Source organism: Hyposmocoma kahamanoa, unplaced genomic scaffold, assembly GCF_003589595.1.
Source record: "Hyposmocoma kahamanoa isolate Upper Pololo Valley unplaced genomic scaffold, ASM358959v1 245, whole genome shotgun sequence".
NCBI lineage: Eukaryota > Metazoa > Arthropoda > Insecta > Lepidoptera > Cosmopterigidae > Hyposmocoma > Hyposmocoma kahamanoa.
The window spans coordinates 1,597,881-1,615,601 of NW_020653762.1; the positions used below are offsets into that span (position 1 = coordinate 1,597,881).

Consider the following 17,721-nt stretch of genomic DNA (forward strand, 5'->3'; position numbering starts at 1 on the left):
TTATACGTTAAAAAGGCACCGGGTACAAAGCCTTTTTCATTTCGAGCCTGAACTATTATCAAACGTTGACCTTTTGAAATTGGCTTTTTTACTCCTTTTTTCTTATCATCACTCCAAGATTTCCCTTTAGTGTGGGATGTATGTATGTAAGACTCATCCATATAGACGATATTTTTTCCTGTTTCGCGAAATTTGCGTATTTTATCGAGGTATTCCATTCGTTTGAGACTTACATCGTGCTTTTCCATTAAAACTTTTCGATTATCCATTTTAGTGAACCGAAATCCCATCTCGTGAAGTATTTTTCTCAACGTATTTTCAGACCCATTGTAATTAATAGGTTCAGATAATTTAGCTTTTAATGATTTTATTGTCGGCAGTTCATTAAATCGTAAGTGAAAATCATACACCATTCTTCGAACAACATCATAATCAAAATCGTCCATATCCAAACGAAATTGCTTTTTTGGTCTCCCTTTTTTTGGAGTGCTAAACTTAATTTCAGTAGAATGTGTTTCAGTACTGACTTCGTTTAATATATTGTTCAAAGTTCTTCTTGAAATTCCAGTGGCATTTGCAATTCGCGCTTGAACCTTCTTAAAATAACAACTTACATTTTCATCTTAATTTTTTTTTAAATCTGTCAGCTTCGGTTACAAAATATTTATAAACATTGTAGATAATTTGGCGTGACTGACCTCGTAAAGGTTTCCCTCTTTTTCCTAAAGATGCCATAGTACAACTTTAAATTATTTAAATTTGGGGGTTTTAACAACTCTATATATATATATTGAACTGGACGCGACCGCACTCTATCGCACTTAAACAACGACTGACAAAACGTCACATAGGTAGTGTGCGACAGAGATAACGCTCTACGAAGCCGAAATTAGCCGATTGTCTCTTTCCAAATGTCGATGTGCAATATTTATCGCCGGGTACTGTAACAACTACGAATGAACTCTTACAGTCATACAATAATAACGTTTCAACAACTCAGTGTTTTTTACCCCTAAAATCAGACATGTCCCTGGTAACAAGAGAATCAGCGATAACGTTTCGTTCCGAATGCATGAGTAAAACTCCCATGAGTCTCTTTATTATATGTTAGTTGGATTTGCAACTTGCTTTAAAATCTAGGTGCACATAAAGACTAATTCCTCAAAAAAATCGAGTATTAACTCACAATTTCCGAAATAATAATTTTTGGTATTTTCGGGACATTGAGGTTTTCGGGGCATACCGGGATTTTGAAGTTATGATATTTGAGTATAGTTGGACAGGTTCATCCGTTTATTGCCTGTGGTCCAACTTCATCCAATGTAGTTTAACGACAAATTTTGTGTAGACTTCAAAAAATGGTCAAATGAAGGCTTTATATTTATTTAGGATATTCCACATAGAAAATACTACATTAAATAGTAAACCACTCAGCATCACAGCATGCGGTAGCAATAATTTGAAACAAAATTTATAAAAATTATAATGAAACAAAGATAAATTATTTGAATTTATGCATACATACAGCTATTAAATGTACATTAGTTCACAATACTCGTAATAAATTAAAAAAATTAAATTAAATAAAACTTAGGAAAAATGACTAAAAGATTTGCATAAGATTAGTGAAGTATATTTTAAAATATACAAGCCAGGACTCTTTTGTTCCCACGGTTGAAACCCTGGCCACAATCATGTGACTTGGAACAAGTTATACACCCTACAGAGCTTTGACAAAACAGCGAAATGACCGATGTTAATTTTGGAACATGGTACGGCGAAAAATAGGTATATAAGAGCTCTTTCTGGGCAACTTGAGTGAACGACAGCATATCCCATAACTAAGGGCAATCAAGTAGCCATTTATAATTGTATATAGAAAGATTAAGTCAAGTCTTTTACGATCAACTAAAGAAGCCAATATGTAGTGATTGAGTCTCTGTGAACCTTAAAATCACCGTATACCAAATAGTATTATAGAAGCTTTCCAAACGCTTGGCATACACTTCGTAGTGTGGATTTCAAATGAAACTATTGAATTCAAGTACATGTTGTATAAAGCTTAACTTTTGCCGAAGGCCTTCGCATTGCACGATATGAAACCCAGCATTATAAATCTCTTTTTACTGTTTTTTTTATATGTGAGTCATACTTAAGTTTTTTATCTACCAACACCCCGAAATTCTGTATCTCACCTAACGTCCATAACTTCTGTCCATCAATTTGTCTTTGACGGCTCCATAGTACAGAAAAGTAAAAAAGCCACTGAAGTTGTTTTTGACTTACGAAACTAAGTAAACAAACATCTCCTAATCTTGATAACAATGATGGGTCGAGCGTTAAATATCCATGTGAATCAACTATTTATTGTTTTCAGTTTTAAAATTCTACCTGTTTGAAATGTCCTTATGAACACTGTATGTGGTAAAAGCTAATAGTTACTTCTTGTGATACATCTTCAAAACAATATTTTCCACAAAATCACGAAATGTATTAATTACAAGTGAAATTAAAGAACCACTATATACGAATCCTAATATTAAGAAAATTGTCTTTTAAGAACTTCTTATCCATTAAAGAAACAAAATGTGTAAAGGAGGGAGGTTCTTTATTCCGTTGGATGAGGTTACCAAATACCAAAACAAGCCAAGTGAAACTCCAAATTCTTGTTTGTTCAGAAGATTTTTATTTTTCATCTTGTATGTCACCAATACAAGGTCACCCTATATGCGGAAGGCCTGGGCAGTTGTTCCCAGAAGGGAAACCGTTCCGCGAGATGAGGTTTTTCACCCTATATGAGCATACGAAATGTCAGAAGATCCGGGTAGCAGTTCCCAAGAAGGGACTCAACTCCTGGTTGCCTTACAAAGCTCTCTGTATTCTCAGATTTCAAACTTGTGTTCGAGCAGTCCACCATTCGAGGGAAAATCTTAACACCGCGATTCAGAAATAACGCCAAATGGGTCGATGCTGTCTAGCGGATTCTTAGAGAACTAAAAGTGAACAATCTGTTTAGTCAAGGCCGTCTATTACATAAAGTAGGTTTGTTACAAATGTTATTTATGAATTTAAAAAATAATTTTGAACCTCATTAGCAAATATATCTTAATTGTTTTTCATGTGTACACTGACTGGATCAACTTTTTGTTGTAAATAATATAAGAGAAATTTATTCTTACCATGCAAATAAAATAAATATGGAGTACAAGTCGTTGGTTCCGAGATTCGTAGCTTAAAGTCGCAGTTCAGAGTAAAATCACACTCCAGATCACAATGCAAATCAGAAATCGTTATTGAATAGCTAAGGCGTTAGAAAATAGAGAAAACCACAAAATAGCACCCAAACGCAAGACAAGCGGAACGCGAATCAGAACAATTCCAAAAATCGCACGCTATAGGGTTGCAGGTCACCTGCATACCTGCAGCTGTAATTGTCTCGCTCGCACATTTGGATTGTTTTGCTGCTATCACGTTCGTCTAACAGATACTATTGTTCGGTGACTTTTTTAGTTGCATATTAGGTATTTTGATCATTTGGTCAATATGTACTTGCAGGGTTTTAGCATTTGCTTAATAATGATGCTCTCCTTCCCGCATCATGTTGTCTATCAATGGACAAAGCATTGCTTAAAATAGCTAGTGTTAAATTGAAAAAAAGTTGAATAAAACCTATTAGTAATAGTGTTAGAATTAACTGAAATAAAAAAAATTCAGACATTCATCCATAAGAGTTGATAACAGAACACTTAGAAATGGGGTAATATTTAAATATTTGAAATAGAGCAAATAGTTAGGTAAGCTTTCCTATAATTGAACAAAAATCATAGTTTCAAAATCCTGGTGTCTCGAAAACTTCAAAAACTATTATTTCGGAAATTGTGCGGGGTTATTATTTGACTTTTTTTTTTGTGGAATTAGTCTTTATGTGCAGCTAGGTTATAAAGCAAGTTGCAAATCCAAGTAGCATATAATAAAGCCAGAAAAAAAGAAAGTAATCACTGATAAAATGGCGATTTAAAATCGTTTGTAATATGCCTACAAGGCCTTTCAAAAAACAATCTATCGAATTACTTAGCTGCAACGATGTGGTCACTATAATAATATTATTTTCAAAAAATACTATTGTAGTGAGACTCATGGGAGTTAGGAGTACTCATGCACTCGGAATGAAACGTTTTCTCTGATTCTTTTGCTACCAGATACATGTCCCATTTTAGGGGTAAAAAAAAACGGTGTGCGACTAGACCTCTTAAAGTAGGAAAACATATGTATGGGAGCGTTTAACGTTAAAATTTAGCCTATTTGTAGTTTTATTTAAACAAGTTATTGTTGTGATTTTATTCATTAGGTAACGTATTTTCGATAACAGTTCAAAGGTTTTTGACATCTCTTACATTTACGGAACAACCGCCTGGGCACACTTGACGATTACACTTTGTATAAATAACGACATATTTGAAACAAAGAGCGATCGCTCCAAGTTTACAGTAAACGGGGCGTGCGATCCGCACCTGTTAATGTATAAAAGCACTCTGTTCTGTATGCACCATGTTGACTTCTCTATACAATAAATAAATAAATAAACCCTAAAACCTATATGGATTTATCGTATGCTAGCTCTTACGATGCAGATATACTGTAAAGATTCCTCAGTTTCACAGGTCTCTCAGTTTAGAAGAAATTATGAATTGTGTGAAGCTTCAAGTTACTTCTTGTATATTACAAGAAGTAACTTGAAACTTCACTACAAGACATGACAACCACTAGTACTACAACTTTACCATCTACAGATCTGATAATGGCGAAATAACTGATGGCTATGTATGCAGTTTATTAATGTTATAAAAACAGCACAGTGACTCCAGATATTTTAAACGCTTAGATAGAGCGATAAGAGTTCCTATCGAATTTAAAACAAAGATCCGAGCATACAGACCAGAACATAATAATCTGTAATCATTTTTGTACTGTCACACCAATATCTTGATCATTCTTATTAACCGACTTTAAAAAAGGAGGAGGTTCTCAATTCGCCTGTGCTTTTTTTGTATGTATGTTACACGATATTTGTCCGGTATTTGTGAACCGATTTTGATGATTCTTTTTTTGTTGGAAAGAGAGTACCTTCATAGTGGTCCCATTTCATTTTGAAGAAAATCATCCACCTCTAAGGGTAGCTGTTCACGCATGAACATTCATTTTTATAAATAGCGCCTAAACTTTGTTATAAGGAGCAATTATTTTAATGGTTGATTATATTCTCTAATTCAAGGCGTTTTCTCTCTCAATATACTTTGAATAGTGAGAACCGATTTTTATTATCTCCCGTGTCAAGTTCCGTATATTCCGTGTATTTGCGCACTTTCCGGTAACCGATTTCAATAAAACTTGGCAAATAGGTGAATTCCACGTACTTTTGAGGTGGGTTTTTTTAGTACTCTGTACTGAGATTATTGGAATAATTGAACGGTTATGTGTACCAATGTAGATTTATATACCGGACAATGCGTACATATTTACGAACTTATGGATGTTCCTGAATCTATGGCGACGATGAGAAATAGAATTATTGCATAAAATATATTCACCGAACAATGTGTACATAAATCTACGTAATTATTTAGATAATATTGATATCGGGGCATATTATTATTTTAAAATTTTATGGTTTTCACATATTTTTACCCTCGACTGTACTGTGAATGCAGATAGAGATGTATTATTTTGGCAATTTATTTGAATATTTAACATTATTGTATAAAGGTGTTTATTTTATTGTGTTTTGACGAAATTGTTGTACGTCCTAGGTCGTTTGAGCGGCACTGCGAGGAGTGCAAAGCCACTACGGCCGATGACGATGACGAATAAAACATATTTGCGTTGCGTTGAAACGACGTCGCGTCTCTTTTTCCAAAAGTCCCTTTCGCCGTTGCGCATAATTATTGTAGCCACCCTATTATCTCGTGAATGGTTATAGTTGTAAACAAGTTTGTCGGTTACTCATGCGGTTATGTACTCGCGCACAAAGTGGTTGGTTACTCATATCATGTACTTTTACTGCTTTTATGGTTATACGTTGGTATCATGGCAGTCATTGTGCGTGATCCAAACTAACCAATTTAAATCATTTATCTAATGCATTGCAAAAAAACAATCCCATTGCGTATAAGTATTTTGTATGTACAAAATTGCCTCTGTTGATTAATATGTACACATCTCACTGTATGTAGGCACCGTGTGCCTATATGAGACGAGATTGAGACAAATGTAATAAATTTAACTGTATCAACTAAGTATAATAAATATGTTGTGAATTAAAAAAGTAGAATTGTGAATATCAACAAAAGGCTGTGATAAACTTCTAGAACTTTAGTGAATGAGAAACTACTTCAATGTCTCTTTATCGTTAACATTGAAGAAATATATAGACTGTTACAATGAATTACAGATTATAATGGTGTGTTACATATTAAGTTGCCACAGAATTTCCGCGATCATACTGATTATAAATAAGAATGGCTAGTATGTACATACATAAGTATTTTTGTTTATTTACGGATATATTTATATAGATGCGTAGTTTAGGACATGACGTAATTATATTTAGTGTAGAGCGTTTCTACGATTAAATCTTAAGGAACTTCATGCTGGTTTAAATTTTTTAATTTTCACCCTTTGTTTTTAATCGTTAATAAATTAAAAATTACAATTTGATACAGAAATATTTGAAACATCGAGCGATCGCTTCATTTCTATTATAAACGGGGCGTGTGATGTGTGCACTCGAGGCGCGCTGCTAAGTCGCATAGGTGGTTGCATGCAGATGTGCGAGCTAAGCTATTTTAGCTTCGCTTGCCTCGCGGTGTGGCCAGCGCTTAATACTAGCTCTTACGATGCAGACTGACTGTAAACATTCCTCATTGTCACAGGTCTCTCAGTTTAGAAATTATGAAATATACAAGACGTAACTTGAAGCTTCACTACAAGTGACAACACGCTAGTAGGTACTACAACTTACTAAACTACTATTTAATGGTCTAATAATGGCGAAATAAACTGGTGGCATGCTTGTTGTTTATTGATATTTAAAAAAAAGCACAATGTGACCAGATATTTCAAACCCTATTTGAATTTAAAACAAAGACTCAAGCATACGGACCGGAGCATAATAACCTGTAATCATTTCTGTGCTGTCACACCAATATATTGATCATTCTCTTTGGAATTGAACGGTTATGTATACCAATGTAGATTTATATACCGGACAATGTGTACATCTTTTCGAAATTATGGATGTTCCTGAATCTATGGCGACACGACGATGAGAAATAGAAGTATTGCATAAAATATGTTCACCGAACAAGTGTACACCTACACAAATCTACGAAATTATTTGTATAGTATTAATGTCGGAGCATATTATTTTAAAATTTTATGATTTTCACATGTTTTTACCCTCGACTGTACTGTGAATCGATACAGGTGTATTATTTTGGTAATTTATTTGGATATTTAACACTATTGTGAAAAGGTGTTTATTTTAATTGTATTTACAGATTATAAGTATATATTAATATAGATGCGTAGTTTAGGGCGTGGTTAAGTTATAGATTGAGCGATTCTACAATTAAAATCTTAAGCAACTTTATGCTGGTTTAATTTTTTTTTACGGTTGACCCTTTGTTTTTAATCGTACGGGTGCATACGGGTATGCGTCTCTCGCGTTACGAAGACCTTTTACTGTAATTCAAGCGGGGAGAATGAAACATCGTCGCTTAGTACGTAAAGTATTTATTACACCTATGAAGTAGAGAATCAACATCACAAGGTAGGACGAGGGTGCGCTCTACGAAATAGCTAGTTTCGGATTGGGGGCTAGTGTATTCTGGTGAGATCCTCGACGATCTTGATGATGTCGTCGACCGTCGCGTCGCGCATCATGCCGTCGCCGTCGTCGATCTGAGACAAGCAAGAACCACGTGAGGGGCCGGGCGGGGCGGGAGGCGGCGGGCCGCGGCGGGGGCGGCGGTACCTGCATGCCCTGGATGGTGTCCTTCTGCACGTCGCGGTCCAGGTCGAGGAAGGCCTCGATGAGGTCGCCGTCCACGAAGCCCTCGGCCGGCTCCGTCTTGATGTCGGTGTTGAAGGAGCGCCAGGCGGCGTGCGGGATGCGGCCCACGGCCTTGATGGCGCCGGCCAGCCGCTCCTCCAGCTGGCGCAGGAAGTCGAAGGTGGCGGGCTGCAACTGCGCCACCAGCAGGATGGCGCCCGAGACCGTGGCCAGCAGCACCGGCGCCGCCACCGGCGCGGCCGAGTCGGCCACGGCCGCCACAAGCGAGCCCGCACGCATGACGTTCACCATGTCCCCCACGTGGAACTGCCCCATGTAGCCCATCTGCTGCCGCTCCTCGTCCGTCGTGGCCGCGCTGCAACGGCATGTCGTTACCCTCGTCGGCTCGGCCGCCACCCCCGCAATCCCGCACCTACCTGTCTTTCTGGCACACGAACAGGTTGAAGCTGTTCTCGGCGCCGAGGAACGTGTCGTCGTCCAGGATCTCCACCGCCGTCATCCAGTTGGGACTGTAGTCTCGCGCTATCTCCTCGAAGCTGCCCTCCATCTGAGGGGAGGCCGGTTTGAGGGGGCGGATTCTCGCCCGGGAAGGCCGCGCCCCGGCTATGCACCTGCTTGTACTGCAGCAGCGACATGGAGCGCATGAGGTCTCCGACGAGGATGAAGTCGCCCTTGACCTTGAGGTAGAGCGCGACGATGTTGTTGAAGTGGCTGCACTCCAGCCGCAGCTCCTTCTCCGACGTCCACTCGAACAGACGCACCTGCGGCGTCAGACCGTGTCGGGGAAAAGGTCGAAACGGCCGCCGCCCTACAAGCGCGCCGCCCGCGTACCGTGCTGTTGATGGAGGCGAGCAGCTTCCCGTTGAACTGCACGAGCGTGTAGCAGCCGCCCTTGATCTCCTTCTCGGCCACCTGCGACAGCTTGCCCTCGCTCCACTGGAACAGCAGGATCCGGCCCTGCCGACGGGAGAGCGTGAGCGGGCGACGGGCGGCGGTCGCGGCGGGCGCGGCGGCGCGGCTCACCTGCTTGGGCTCGGACTCCTCGGGGTTGAGGATGGCGGTGCCCACGGCGTAGTAGGGCGCGGGGTCGTCGCCCAGGCGGCACGACACCAGCGACATCGCGAACTCGCCGGCCATCAGCTGGTGCGCGTGCAGCACTGCGCAGAGGGCGGCGGTGGAGGCGGGGCGGGGCGGGGGCCGAGGCCGGCGCCGGGCCTACCTTCGAAGGTGTGGTGGTCGATGACCAGCAGGTTGTGCACCTCCACGTCCAGCGCGTTGGGCGCGTGCTTGGCGGGCGCGGGCCCGGCGGCGGCGCCGGCGGCCAGCGACGCGCTGGACGCGCCCGCGCCCGTGGAGGCCGACGCGCGCACGGCCACGCTGGCGGCGCCGCCCGCGCCCAGCTCCAGCTTGTCCACGCGCATGCTGATCACGCCGAACGTCTGCAAAGGCGCGCGTCAGCCGGGAGGGCCCAATCCGCCCCGCCCCGCCCCCGCCCCGCCCCACCCACCTGCGTCGCCTCCTGGTAGGCGATGCGGCGCGGCGTCTCGCCCAGGGGCACCGTGCGGATGTGCAGCTTCTGGATCTCGTCGATGGTGCCGATGGTCACTGTGCTGTCCGTGGCCAGCGCCAGGCTGCGCAGACGAGCGTCTCTACTCATTCGCCGTTACGGTCGGTTCACGCGGAAACGCGTCGAGGGTTTGCCTAAAACGCGACGGGCGACTCGTGCGCGTGGGTCCCCCGGGTTTAACTTTACGCCCTTCCACGCGTTTCACGACGCCCTTCGCCGCAAATATCTTCGTTCCGTAACCGAGTCGTCCGATAAAATCCATACCGCGTAAGCAGATAAATTAACGACATTTTTAGGGGAGAGCGGACCTTTTTGACGTACCGGTAACGTCTCGCTCCGTCCATGTGTTTTCTAGGCGTTTCTAGGCTTTTGTAAAAAAAATGGCAGGTCCAATTTGTGCAACAAAATATTTCTCCCGAATAATATTTGTAAGGCAAATGACGACGAAAGGGGTGCACGCGGGCGGCGGGGGTGCGCCCCACGCACGCGCACTCGGCGATCGCGTATCTATGTGAATGCAAATTTTTCGTGATTTACGCCGAGGCGAACGTTAGAACACCGCGAATGTATGTACTTGAATTGTGAAATCTAAAAGTACCCAAAGAGAACAAAATGTGCAATATGGGATTCGTAAACGTAGTAACACGTAACACCCGGCCGCCCGATTTGGACCGCCAACAAAAGACAATTAAACCTGACGCCTTCGCGCGCTCAAGAAGAAATCTTTTTACAAAACGGACCTCGGAGCTACTCGCGCGAAAACGCGAAATACATCACGAAACTTCACCGTCAGTCACCGCGCAACTCATTCAGTTACATTTTAAGAGAATGGCACGAGATTTTACAATTAGAAAAATAATGAATAGAAAATTACAAATGAAGATGAACGATTAAAGTCGCCCATATTTACGGTGCGTTTAGTAATTGTACCAATTTAATCTACCGTCAAAGCGAAGCGACTAACCTGTCGGGGTAGGCGAGCGCGTTGAGGCTGCACATATGCGTCACCTCCTTGAGGTTGACGTTGGAGAAGACCAGCTTGTGGTTGGAGGAGAAGATCACCGTGGGCCGGTCGGAGCACGCGAAGATGTTCGTCGTGGACAGCGACCTGCGCAGAAGCGGCGGCCGGTGAGAGGGCCGGAGGGGCGGCGAGGGCGGGGGGCGGGGCGCGGGGCGCACCTGAAGCTGCGCAGCACCGTGGGCTGCGTGCCCAGCGTCACCTTCTTGCGGTTGCTGAGCGCGCCCGACTGCGGGTCCAGCGTGAAGTAGAACATGGAGCCGTCGCCCAGCGCGCACAGCAGGTACCACACGCCCTCCAGCACGCAGATGAGCAGCGAGCGCGGGATGATCTCGCCCGACAGCTTCTCCGTGTGCAGCGGCGTCAGGTCGGGCAGGCGCAGCACGCGCACCGAGATGTCGGTCCACAGCCCCACGCCCAGCAGCGCGGCGTCGTCGCCGGGGCCCAGGTCCAGGCAGGCCACCTCCTCGTCCATGCACACCTCGCTGCGGGCGGGCGGGTGATGGGCGGCGCGCTTCCGGGCGCCGCACGGCGGAAGCGAAAGCGAGCTTGCCTTTCGAAGGATTTTTCCAAAAACGAAATGCTATTTTCCACGGTTTTAAGTATCGAACGAGTTTTTCTTTCGTCTTAATGTAATAAAAATACTAGTTCGTACGTTTCAATTGTACGAAAATGAAATTCGTTTTCCTCGTAACTTTTTGTTGTCTTCCACGGCAAGGCTGAAACTTTTAGGCGGTTCTGTCTACATACGTGGGGGTGATTCGAGTACCCCTCAATGTAAGGAACCTAAATTTTTTTTGGACATCACTATCCCAGCCAACCTATATAACCAAAAATAGAGACGAAATGTCATTTAGTTTGTTTGAAACGTATTCTGCCATATCATTACTGTGACAACTGCGCTCCGATTGGCTCTTAGATTATGGAAACTAAAGGACATGTTACGTAGACATATATAAATCAGACATTATATGTATATGATGCATTTCGTCGTCGAATACATAGACATGTTATTGTCTTTGTTTAACTATTACGTGCCGTCTTAAGCCAAAACAGATAGCGTTACATTGGTCTGTGTCAAACACGGGAATCGAAAATACGTAACGTTATCTTAAATGCCAACCGTGTCCATTTCGCAGTACGTGAGGTACATGATACCGTTGTCAAGGGAATACGTCAAATTTCCAAATGTAATATCGAATTATTCGCATGTATTATAATTAAATTGTACAAAAATATTGCCAGTGAGAATAATTAGGTATTCATAAAAATGCGACGCTGCAGCATTAATGATGTGGCTTTAGAAAAAGTACAAATCAATCGAATGTTATATTGCACAGGCACGTGTTATTTTTTTGTCTATAAATCACACAATAGCCCAAATATTTCATCTAATTAAACTTACTTTAAGATTGCCTGTTTGTTTGTATATTTTTGTAGTATATGATTGTTGTTTACGATTATTTTGAGATAGTGTTGATCTTGTAAGCATATTATCGATATTCTGTTATTAAAACAATTCACTACGAGGTTTTTATTGTTTTATTATTATTATTTCAAGTTTTCCTACAAATGAAAAAAGGAAGAAATAATGGTTGGAAATCATAGGACTGCCGAATATAAACGTTGGATCAAAGACCATCTTCATTTGTTCGCTTCAATTTGAAGAGTTAAATTTTAACACAACTGAATGTAACTAGATTACATGACAATGCTATTCCATCATTAGGTTTATTGGTAAATAATTTTATGTTCAATTTAGATTAAACAAGACTCATTTACTAGTTATTCTCAGTTCCTGAAAACAAAATTATCCACCCGTTTCGTTTGTATGGTAACTTTTTAACGCGTGGTGCGATTAGCTTCATATTTGAATATTTTTCATTTGTATAAAAATTGTAGGCGGACGAAGTCGTGGTACAGCTAGAAAAGCTAGTACATGATAATTGTTGTTTTCGATAATTGATTTTTACAATTACTTACATTATTTCTGTGTTAAAATTGCTTGATAGATTAATTTGCTTAAGAAAGCAAGGGAATACTAGAATCCGCAGAAACCTGAATAGACTTGTATTTGACAGTTAGTTAAAAGAAGTTACGTAAACATGTACTAAAATGTAGGTGAAAGGCGTACCTCTTAATACTATGTAATGTTATATACCAGTAAAGTAGGTATAATTAAGTAAGAATGCGCATGTCGCCAACAAACTGCACAGCAGTTTGGTGTCTTTTACTAAATAAGTTATAATCTTGAAAATAAATTTTAAAAAAGTTTAAAAATGTGTGTTGACATTTATAATAATATACCACTCGAGATTCAATTATTAGACTTGTGTTTGTTTAGGCATACTTTGGTTACAGTAAACTAAAGAAACAAAAAAAAAAACAGTTTCAACATTCAAGCCATACATTTGCGTGTCGATAATGACTTATCGATAGGTTATGGTACAACACTAAAGAAATCCGCCATTTGTAACTTTCAAATTTTGGTTTTATGCACGTTGATTTTGTGGTTAGGGCAGCTCCTTTCTTTTATTTTTTTTTCCAGCCTCTAAGGATTGGTCTAGCCCGAGTTCGAAATAATTGTCGGGAGTCGTCAACTGTTTCACTTCAAATCGACCAGTTAACTTGAGCTTTGCTATAATGGACGACAATTGCAAAATTACATATTTAATATTTAATTACCAATGAAATGTGATGCCGTTGGTTTTGTAATTAGATGTATTGCTGTTTTTCCCACACCACCGAATAGAATAGCACGGCATTGTTAGAGATATTATCTTGATTACAATAAATACAGAATATTTTTTGGAATATACAGAGATCTACACACAGGTCAATAGTTGGCATGTCTATATTTCAGTGCAAACGGGAGTTGATATTTATAAGAGCTGTATCGCTAATGTGTTACCAGGAATATATGCCCTTATTTCGTCTCTATTTCTGGTTATATACTAGATGTGTAGAACCAAAGAGTCATCTTTGGTTTTAGACCTCAACCAGACAACAACAAAGTAACGAGAATGGACACTCTCCGCCCTCCTCCTGAACGGCAACAAGGCTTTGATATTTGAATATAGTTTTCATTTATCCATTACGAAACTTGTACGTTAATATATAACATCATTGTACGTTACTATTTATAATGGTCGTGAATTGTGCCGTGTACGGCTGTTTATGATCATTTAAACGGGATAATGTCTGAGAGTTATTCATTGTTTTCTTGATTTATTTAGTGCAGAGTAATACATACATTTATTATATCAATATAAGGAGTTGCCATAAGTTCGTGAGCTAGTAGATAAGGGTTCTCGAATTTTGTAATGATAAAGTTGGACAAGTAATTTCAAAAACCTTGGTTACCTTATTTAAAAGTACCTGTTCAAAATATAACATCTTCAGTTTTATTCTAGTTTATAAATTAAAGAAAAATATAATATTATATTGATATAAATACCTAATGAACATGTGTAATTATTAGGATTCTATTAATAGAATTATAGGTAACAGATTCGCGTTAGAATTTTCGGTACGTTGCCGCTCTGACCATGTAATGGTACGAGAAAGTGACGGGTAACCCTACCGCTTCACGCATACATTTGCGCGTGTGCAGAAAGCATATTGCTGTATGTAGCAGGAGTAGAAGTGTCTACACTTTTGCAGGTGGTCTTCGCCAGAGTATTGATGGGCGTATTGTCAAAAGCACCCTCAATGTTTAGAAAGCACAGAGTGATTTGTTTGTCCTCAAACGCTCTTTCAACCTTGTCCACAAAGCGGAGCAGAGCCGTCTGTGAGGCTGTGAGCGAAAATGAGGTCAGGCGGATGGGTCTAAAGGACTTAGCAAGAGAGTAGTTCTTTCTGCCTATCTTCGGTATAAATACAAGTTTACACATCGTCCCAAGTAAGACCGGCTCGTACGCCGCGTACGTACGTGACGAGGTCCAGCGCCGCGTCGCGCACGCGCACCAGGAACAGCCGCGGCCCCGCCGCCGCCACCACGCGCTCGCCGCCGCACGCCACCACGGACAGCCCGCGCGCGCCCGCCACGCGCCACTCGGCGGCGCAGCCCCAGCCCGCCGCGCCGCGCCGCAGCAGGCGGATGCCGCCGTCCGTCACCTGGATCAGCTGCCCGTGGCGCACGTTGCCCGTGAAGAACGTCTGCCGGTCCGCCGCGAAGCCCCCGATCTCCGTCTCCTCCACCTCCTCGCCGTTCAGCGTCAGCACCCGCGTCTGCCCCACGAACGCCAGCACCAGCGTGTCGTGGTGCGCGGCGCCGGGCCGCAGCGTCAGCGCCCACATGCCCTTGATGCCGGGCAGGTCGATGGACGCCTGCTCCTGGATGCCGATGCCGTTGCGGATGATGCGCAGCGAGCCCATCTTGAAGGCGCCCGAGCACGTGATGAGCTGGTTCTGGCCCTGGCGCTCGAGGTCCACGACGCACATGTCCACGATGGGCGCCAGGCTGGTGAAGGTCTCCATGGGCGCCACGTAGGCGCCCAGGTCGTCGCGCGCCGCGGCCAGCCGCACCAGCGCCGAGTCGCCCAGGCGCGAGCCCACGAACACCACGCCGTTGTCCAGGTACGTCATGCACTCCGGGATCGGGATGTCCCCTGCACGACACGAGTCACGTCACGAGGGCCTCGCCGGAGGGCCCCCGCCGCCGCGGTGCCGACCTAGCAGCTCCACTTTGAGGTCCTTGACGGCCTGCGAGCCGTCGGGCTTGTGCGCCAGCTCCAGCAGCAGCATGAAGAGGCGGCCCGCGATGTCGCCCAGCAAGTAGCGCAGCCCGCGCACGTCCACGCGGCAGTAGCAATTTATCGGCGTCAGCTGAAACCACAACAGTTCAGTGGACGTCCCAAATCTGCGCATCAATAAACTCATTGTCAGATTATTTACTTACCAAATCTTCCTAAAAAAAATATTTCATACAATGAAGGCAACAAAGTTCACAAATAAATAACAAAGTCTACCTTTTGTACTGTTACCTTAATTTGTGGTGGAGCAACTGCTACATAATTTTGTCCATCGTGATATACTATTGATTCCTGACCGATTACTATTGCGCCTCCTACAAATAGCATTATGGAATAAAATAGATTGCAACATTTTGTTTTCAAGTAATGTCCACATGACACTTTACCTAAGGGGCTGGGCACTGGAATAAGTATGGAAGCCTCAGTCTCTACGTTGTCTTGTTTCCAAGGAATTTTCATAAATTCTTTATCACGCAAATTAATTTCATGTGTCTGTAAAAGAAATTAATGACATCAGTCAATATGCACATATTTTATAAATTGATTATTTGTTAGCAAAATATATTTACCTTAATGTGTCTTCCATTTAGGTCCTGGTGAATTAATATGAGTGTTGGGTTTGAACAGCCATGCAAAAACTCTACATCGTAAACATTTAATTCTTCTAACCTGAAATGAACATACAGAATACTATATATTTTGCAGATAGAATTATTATTCTATCTGCAAAATATACCAACACAAGATAAGCCGTGCACTAAATTTAGTAGTTATACCTTAAACTAGCAGCTTTTAGCTCTGTGGAATCTTTATCTAATGGTATGATTTTCAATAGGCCATCATAGAGCCTGAGACCAATAACTCGTGCCTGGGGGTCAATAACTGCAAGAATCCCATTCTCTGAAGGTTTGCCAATGCGGTCTGACACATTGCCATGTGCCCTAGTCACCACTTCTAGCTCGCTATTGGCACCGGTTCTCCATTCCAAGATCATGGCATTGTAGCGGGCTGTTAGAATGAAGACTAGATCCTTCTTTTCATACTGCAATGTCAAAGATTTCAGTCAGTGTCATCCATGGCAAAGTTATGCAATAAAACATGACCAAGGTAAAATGGCAACCGGAAAGTACTCACTGGTGGCCTGAACAGTTTCATTTTTGCTACCCGACCGTAGAGGCCCACCTCCTTCATGGGTCGCAGACCCTCCGGCGTCACCAGATACATCTCGAGTCGCGAAACTTTCGCCACCAGTAGGTTTAGGTCCGTCGGCGATGTCAGGTTGCCTAAAAATAATACACGCATAGTGCTGCAATGTATGGAAAACATGAATGTGTAATAATTTATAAGCACGATTTTACTCGTGCTATAACAATAAACGAATTCACAAAACAGAACAACAGCAAATCCAAGCTTTGTATAAATAATCGCTTGAAAATACCACGGGAGGCAGTGGTGCGCCGGTCTCTGAAGGGTCATTTTAAACACAGAAAACCAGAGCACCAGCCACATAGAGGCCTTCGCCAATTCATACAATTACTACACGATTAACTGCGCAGATCCCTGAACGCTGAAAATAACCAGATGTTCTATAGTATTAGAGTTAACCTCATTCGGTATCAAACACTCGCGAATTGAGGCTCTTACCGGTCACGCATGCTGTAACCGCGGTGGGTTTTTGTGCGGTCACTACGTAGTGATAAGCCATGATGAATATAATTTGGTTTATAACACAAATTTCACTATAAAAATCTTTATTTTCACTTCCATCTATCAAACAAAACAAATACTTCCATCGCCGCCCGCTCACTGGCTCACTGGCTCAGTAGAGAAGTGCTAGATAATAGCTATAATGATTTAGTTCCATGACATTACGTCAAATTCACAATCGATTTATTTGACGGTGTGTGAATGTGAACAATCACGAATCGACTTTACATTGCATTCACGACATGCACATTGCGATACGATTTTTATAACGATCTATTCAAGTGAACACGATATCTAGCGATTTTTTGTATCGATTCGTTTTGCGTTCGTTTCGTTCGTTCGTTTGCGATTTTTAAGCGAATCGATTAAATGTTGGCGATCAAATCGTCTAGATCGTATTGAAATTTGAAACACAAGCTTCCATCTTATTAATTTGTTAAAGTCAGTCAGTAAATATTATAGGTATAGATTACAGCAAATGTCGTCACTATTTACGTAATAGATTATGAACAAGTATGGTGAGATTCGCTCTGGGTCTTTTGGAGGGAAGTGTCGTTTTTATTTTGACTTTCAATTATTTTGTGAAATCTAGTTTAAAGTGGAA

At 42.2% G+C, this 17,721-nt stretch overlaps 2 protein-coding genes across 3 annotated transcripts in view; one reads left to right on the forward strand and one right to left on the reverse strand.

The window, feature by feature from the left end:
- The window catches only part of LOC113228856 (uridine diphosphate glucose pyrophosphatase-like), a 32,395-nt gene extending 25,739 nt beyond the window's left edge, over positions 1-6,656 (forward strand). The window contains exon 5 of one of the 2 annotated variants that reach the window (XM_026462275.1): positions 5,808-6,656. Coding sequence is in view for 1 of the 2 variants with exons in the window: in XM_026462274.1 (XP_026318059.1) it covers positions 5,808-5,868 (61 nt within the window). In the remaining variant the exon portion in view is untranslated. The remainder of the gene's footprint in view (positions 1-5,807) is intronic. The other variant, XM_026462274.1, reaches the window with a different exon arrangement.
- Positions 6,657-7,785: 1,129 nt separating this feature from the next.
- LOC113228852 (DNA damage-binding protein 1) lies at positions 7,786-17,551 on the reverse strand. Its single transcript, XM_026462268.1, has 18 exons — positions 17,055-17,551; positions 16,545-16,693; positions 16,187-16,452; positions 15,980-16,079; positions 15,797-15,902; positions 15,642-15,724; positions 15,330-15,483; positions 14,588-15,266; positions 10,818-11,141; positions 10,603-10,746; positions 9,579-9,702; positions 9,291-9,510; positions 9,095-9,228; positions 8,903-9,028; positions 8,683-8,832; positions 8,488-8,618; positions 8,033-8,426; positions 7,786-7,959 (listed from the first exon to the last, which is right to left on the reverse strand). Exons 1-18 carry the CDS (start codon positions 17,113-17,115, stop codon positions 7,876-7,878), a joined length of 3,429 nt encoding a protein of 1,142 aa, XP_026318053.1. The 5' UTR covers positions 17,116-17,551; the 3' UTR covers positions 7,786-7,875.
- Positions 17,552-17,721: the final 170 nt, after the last annotated feature.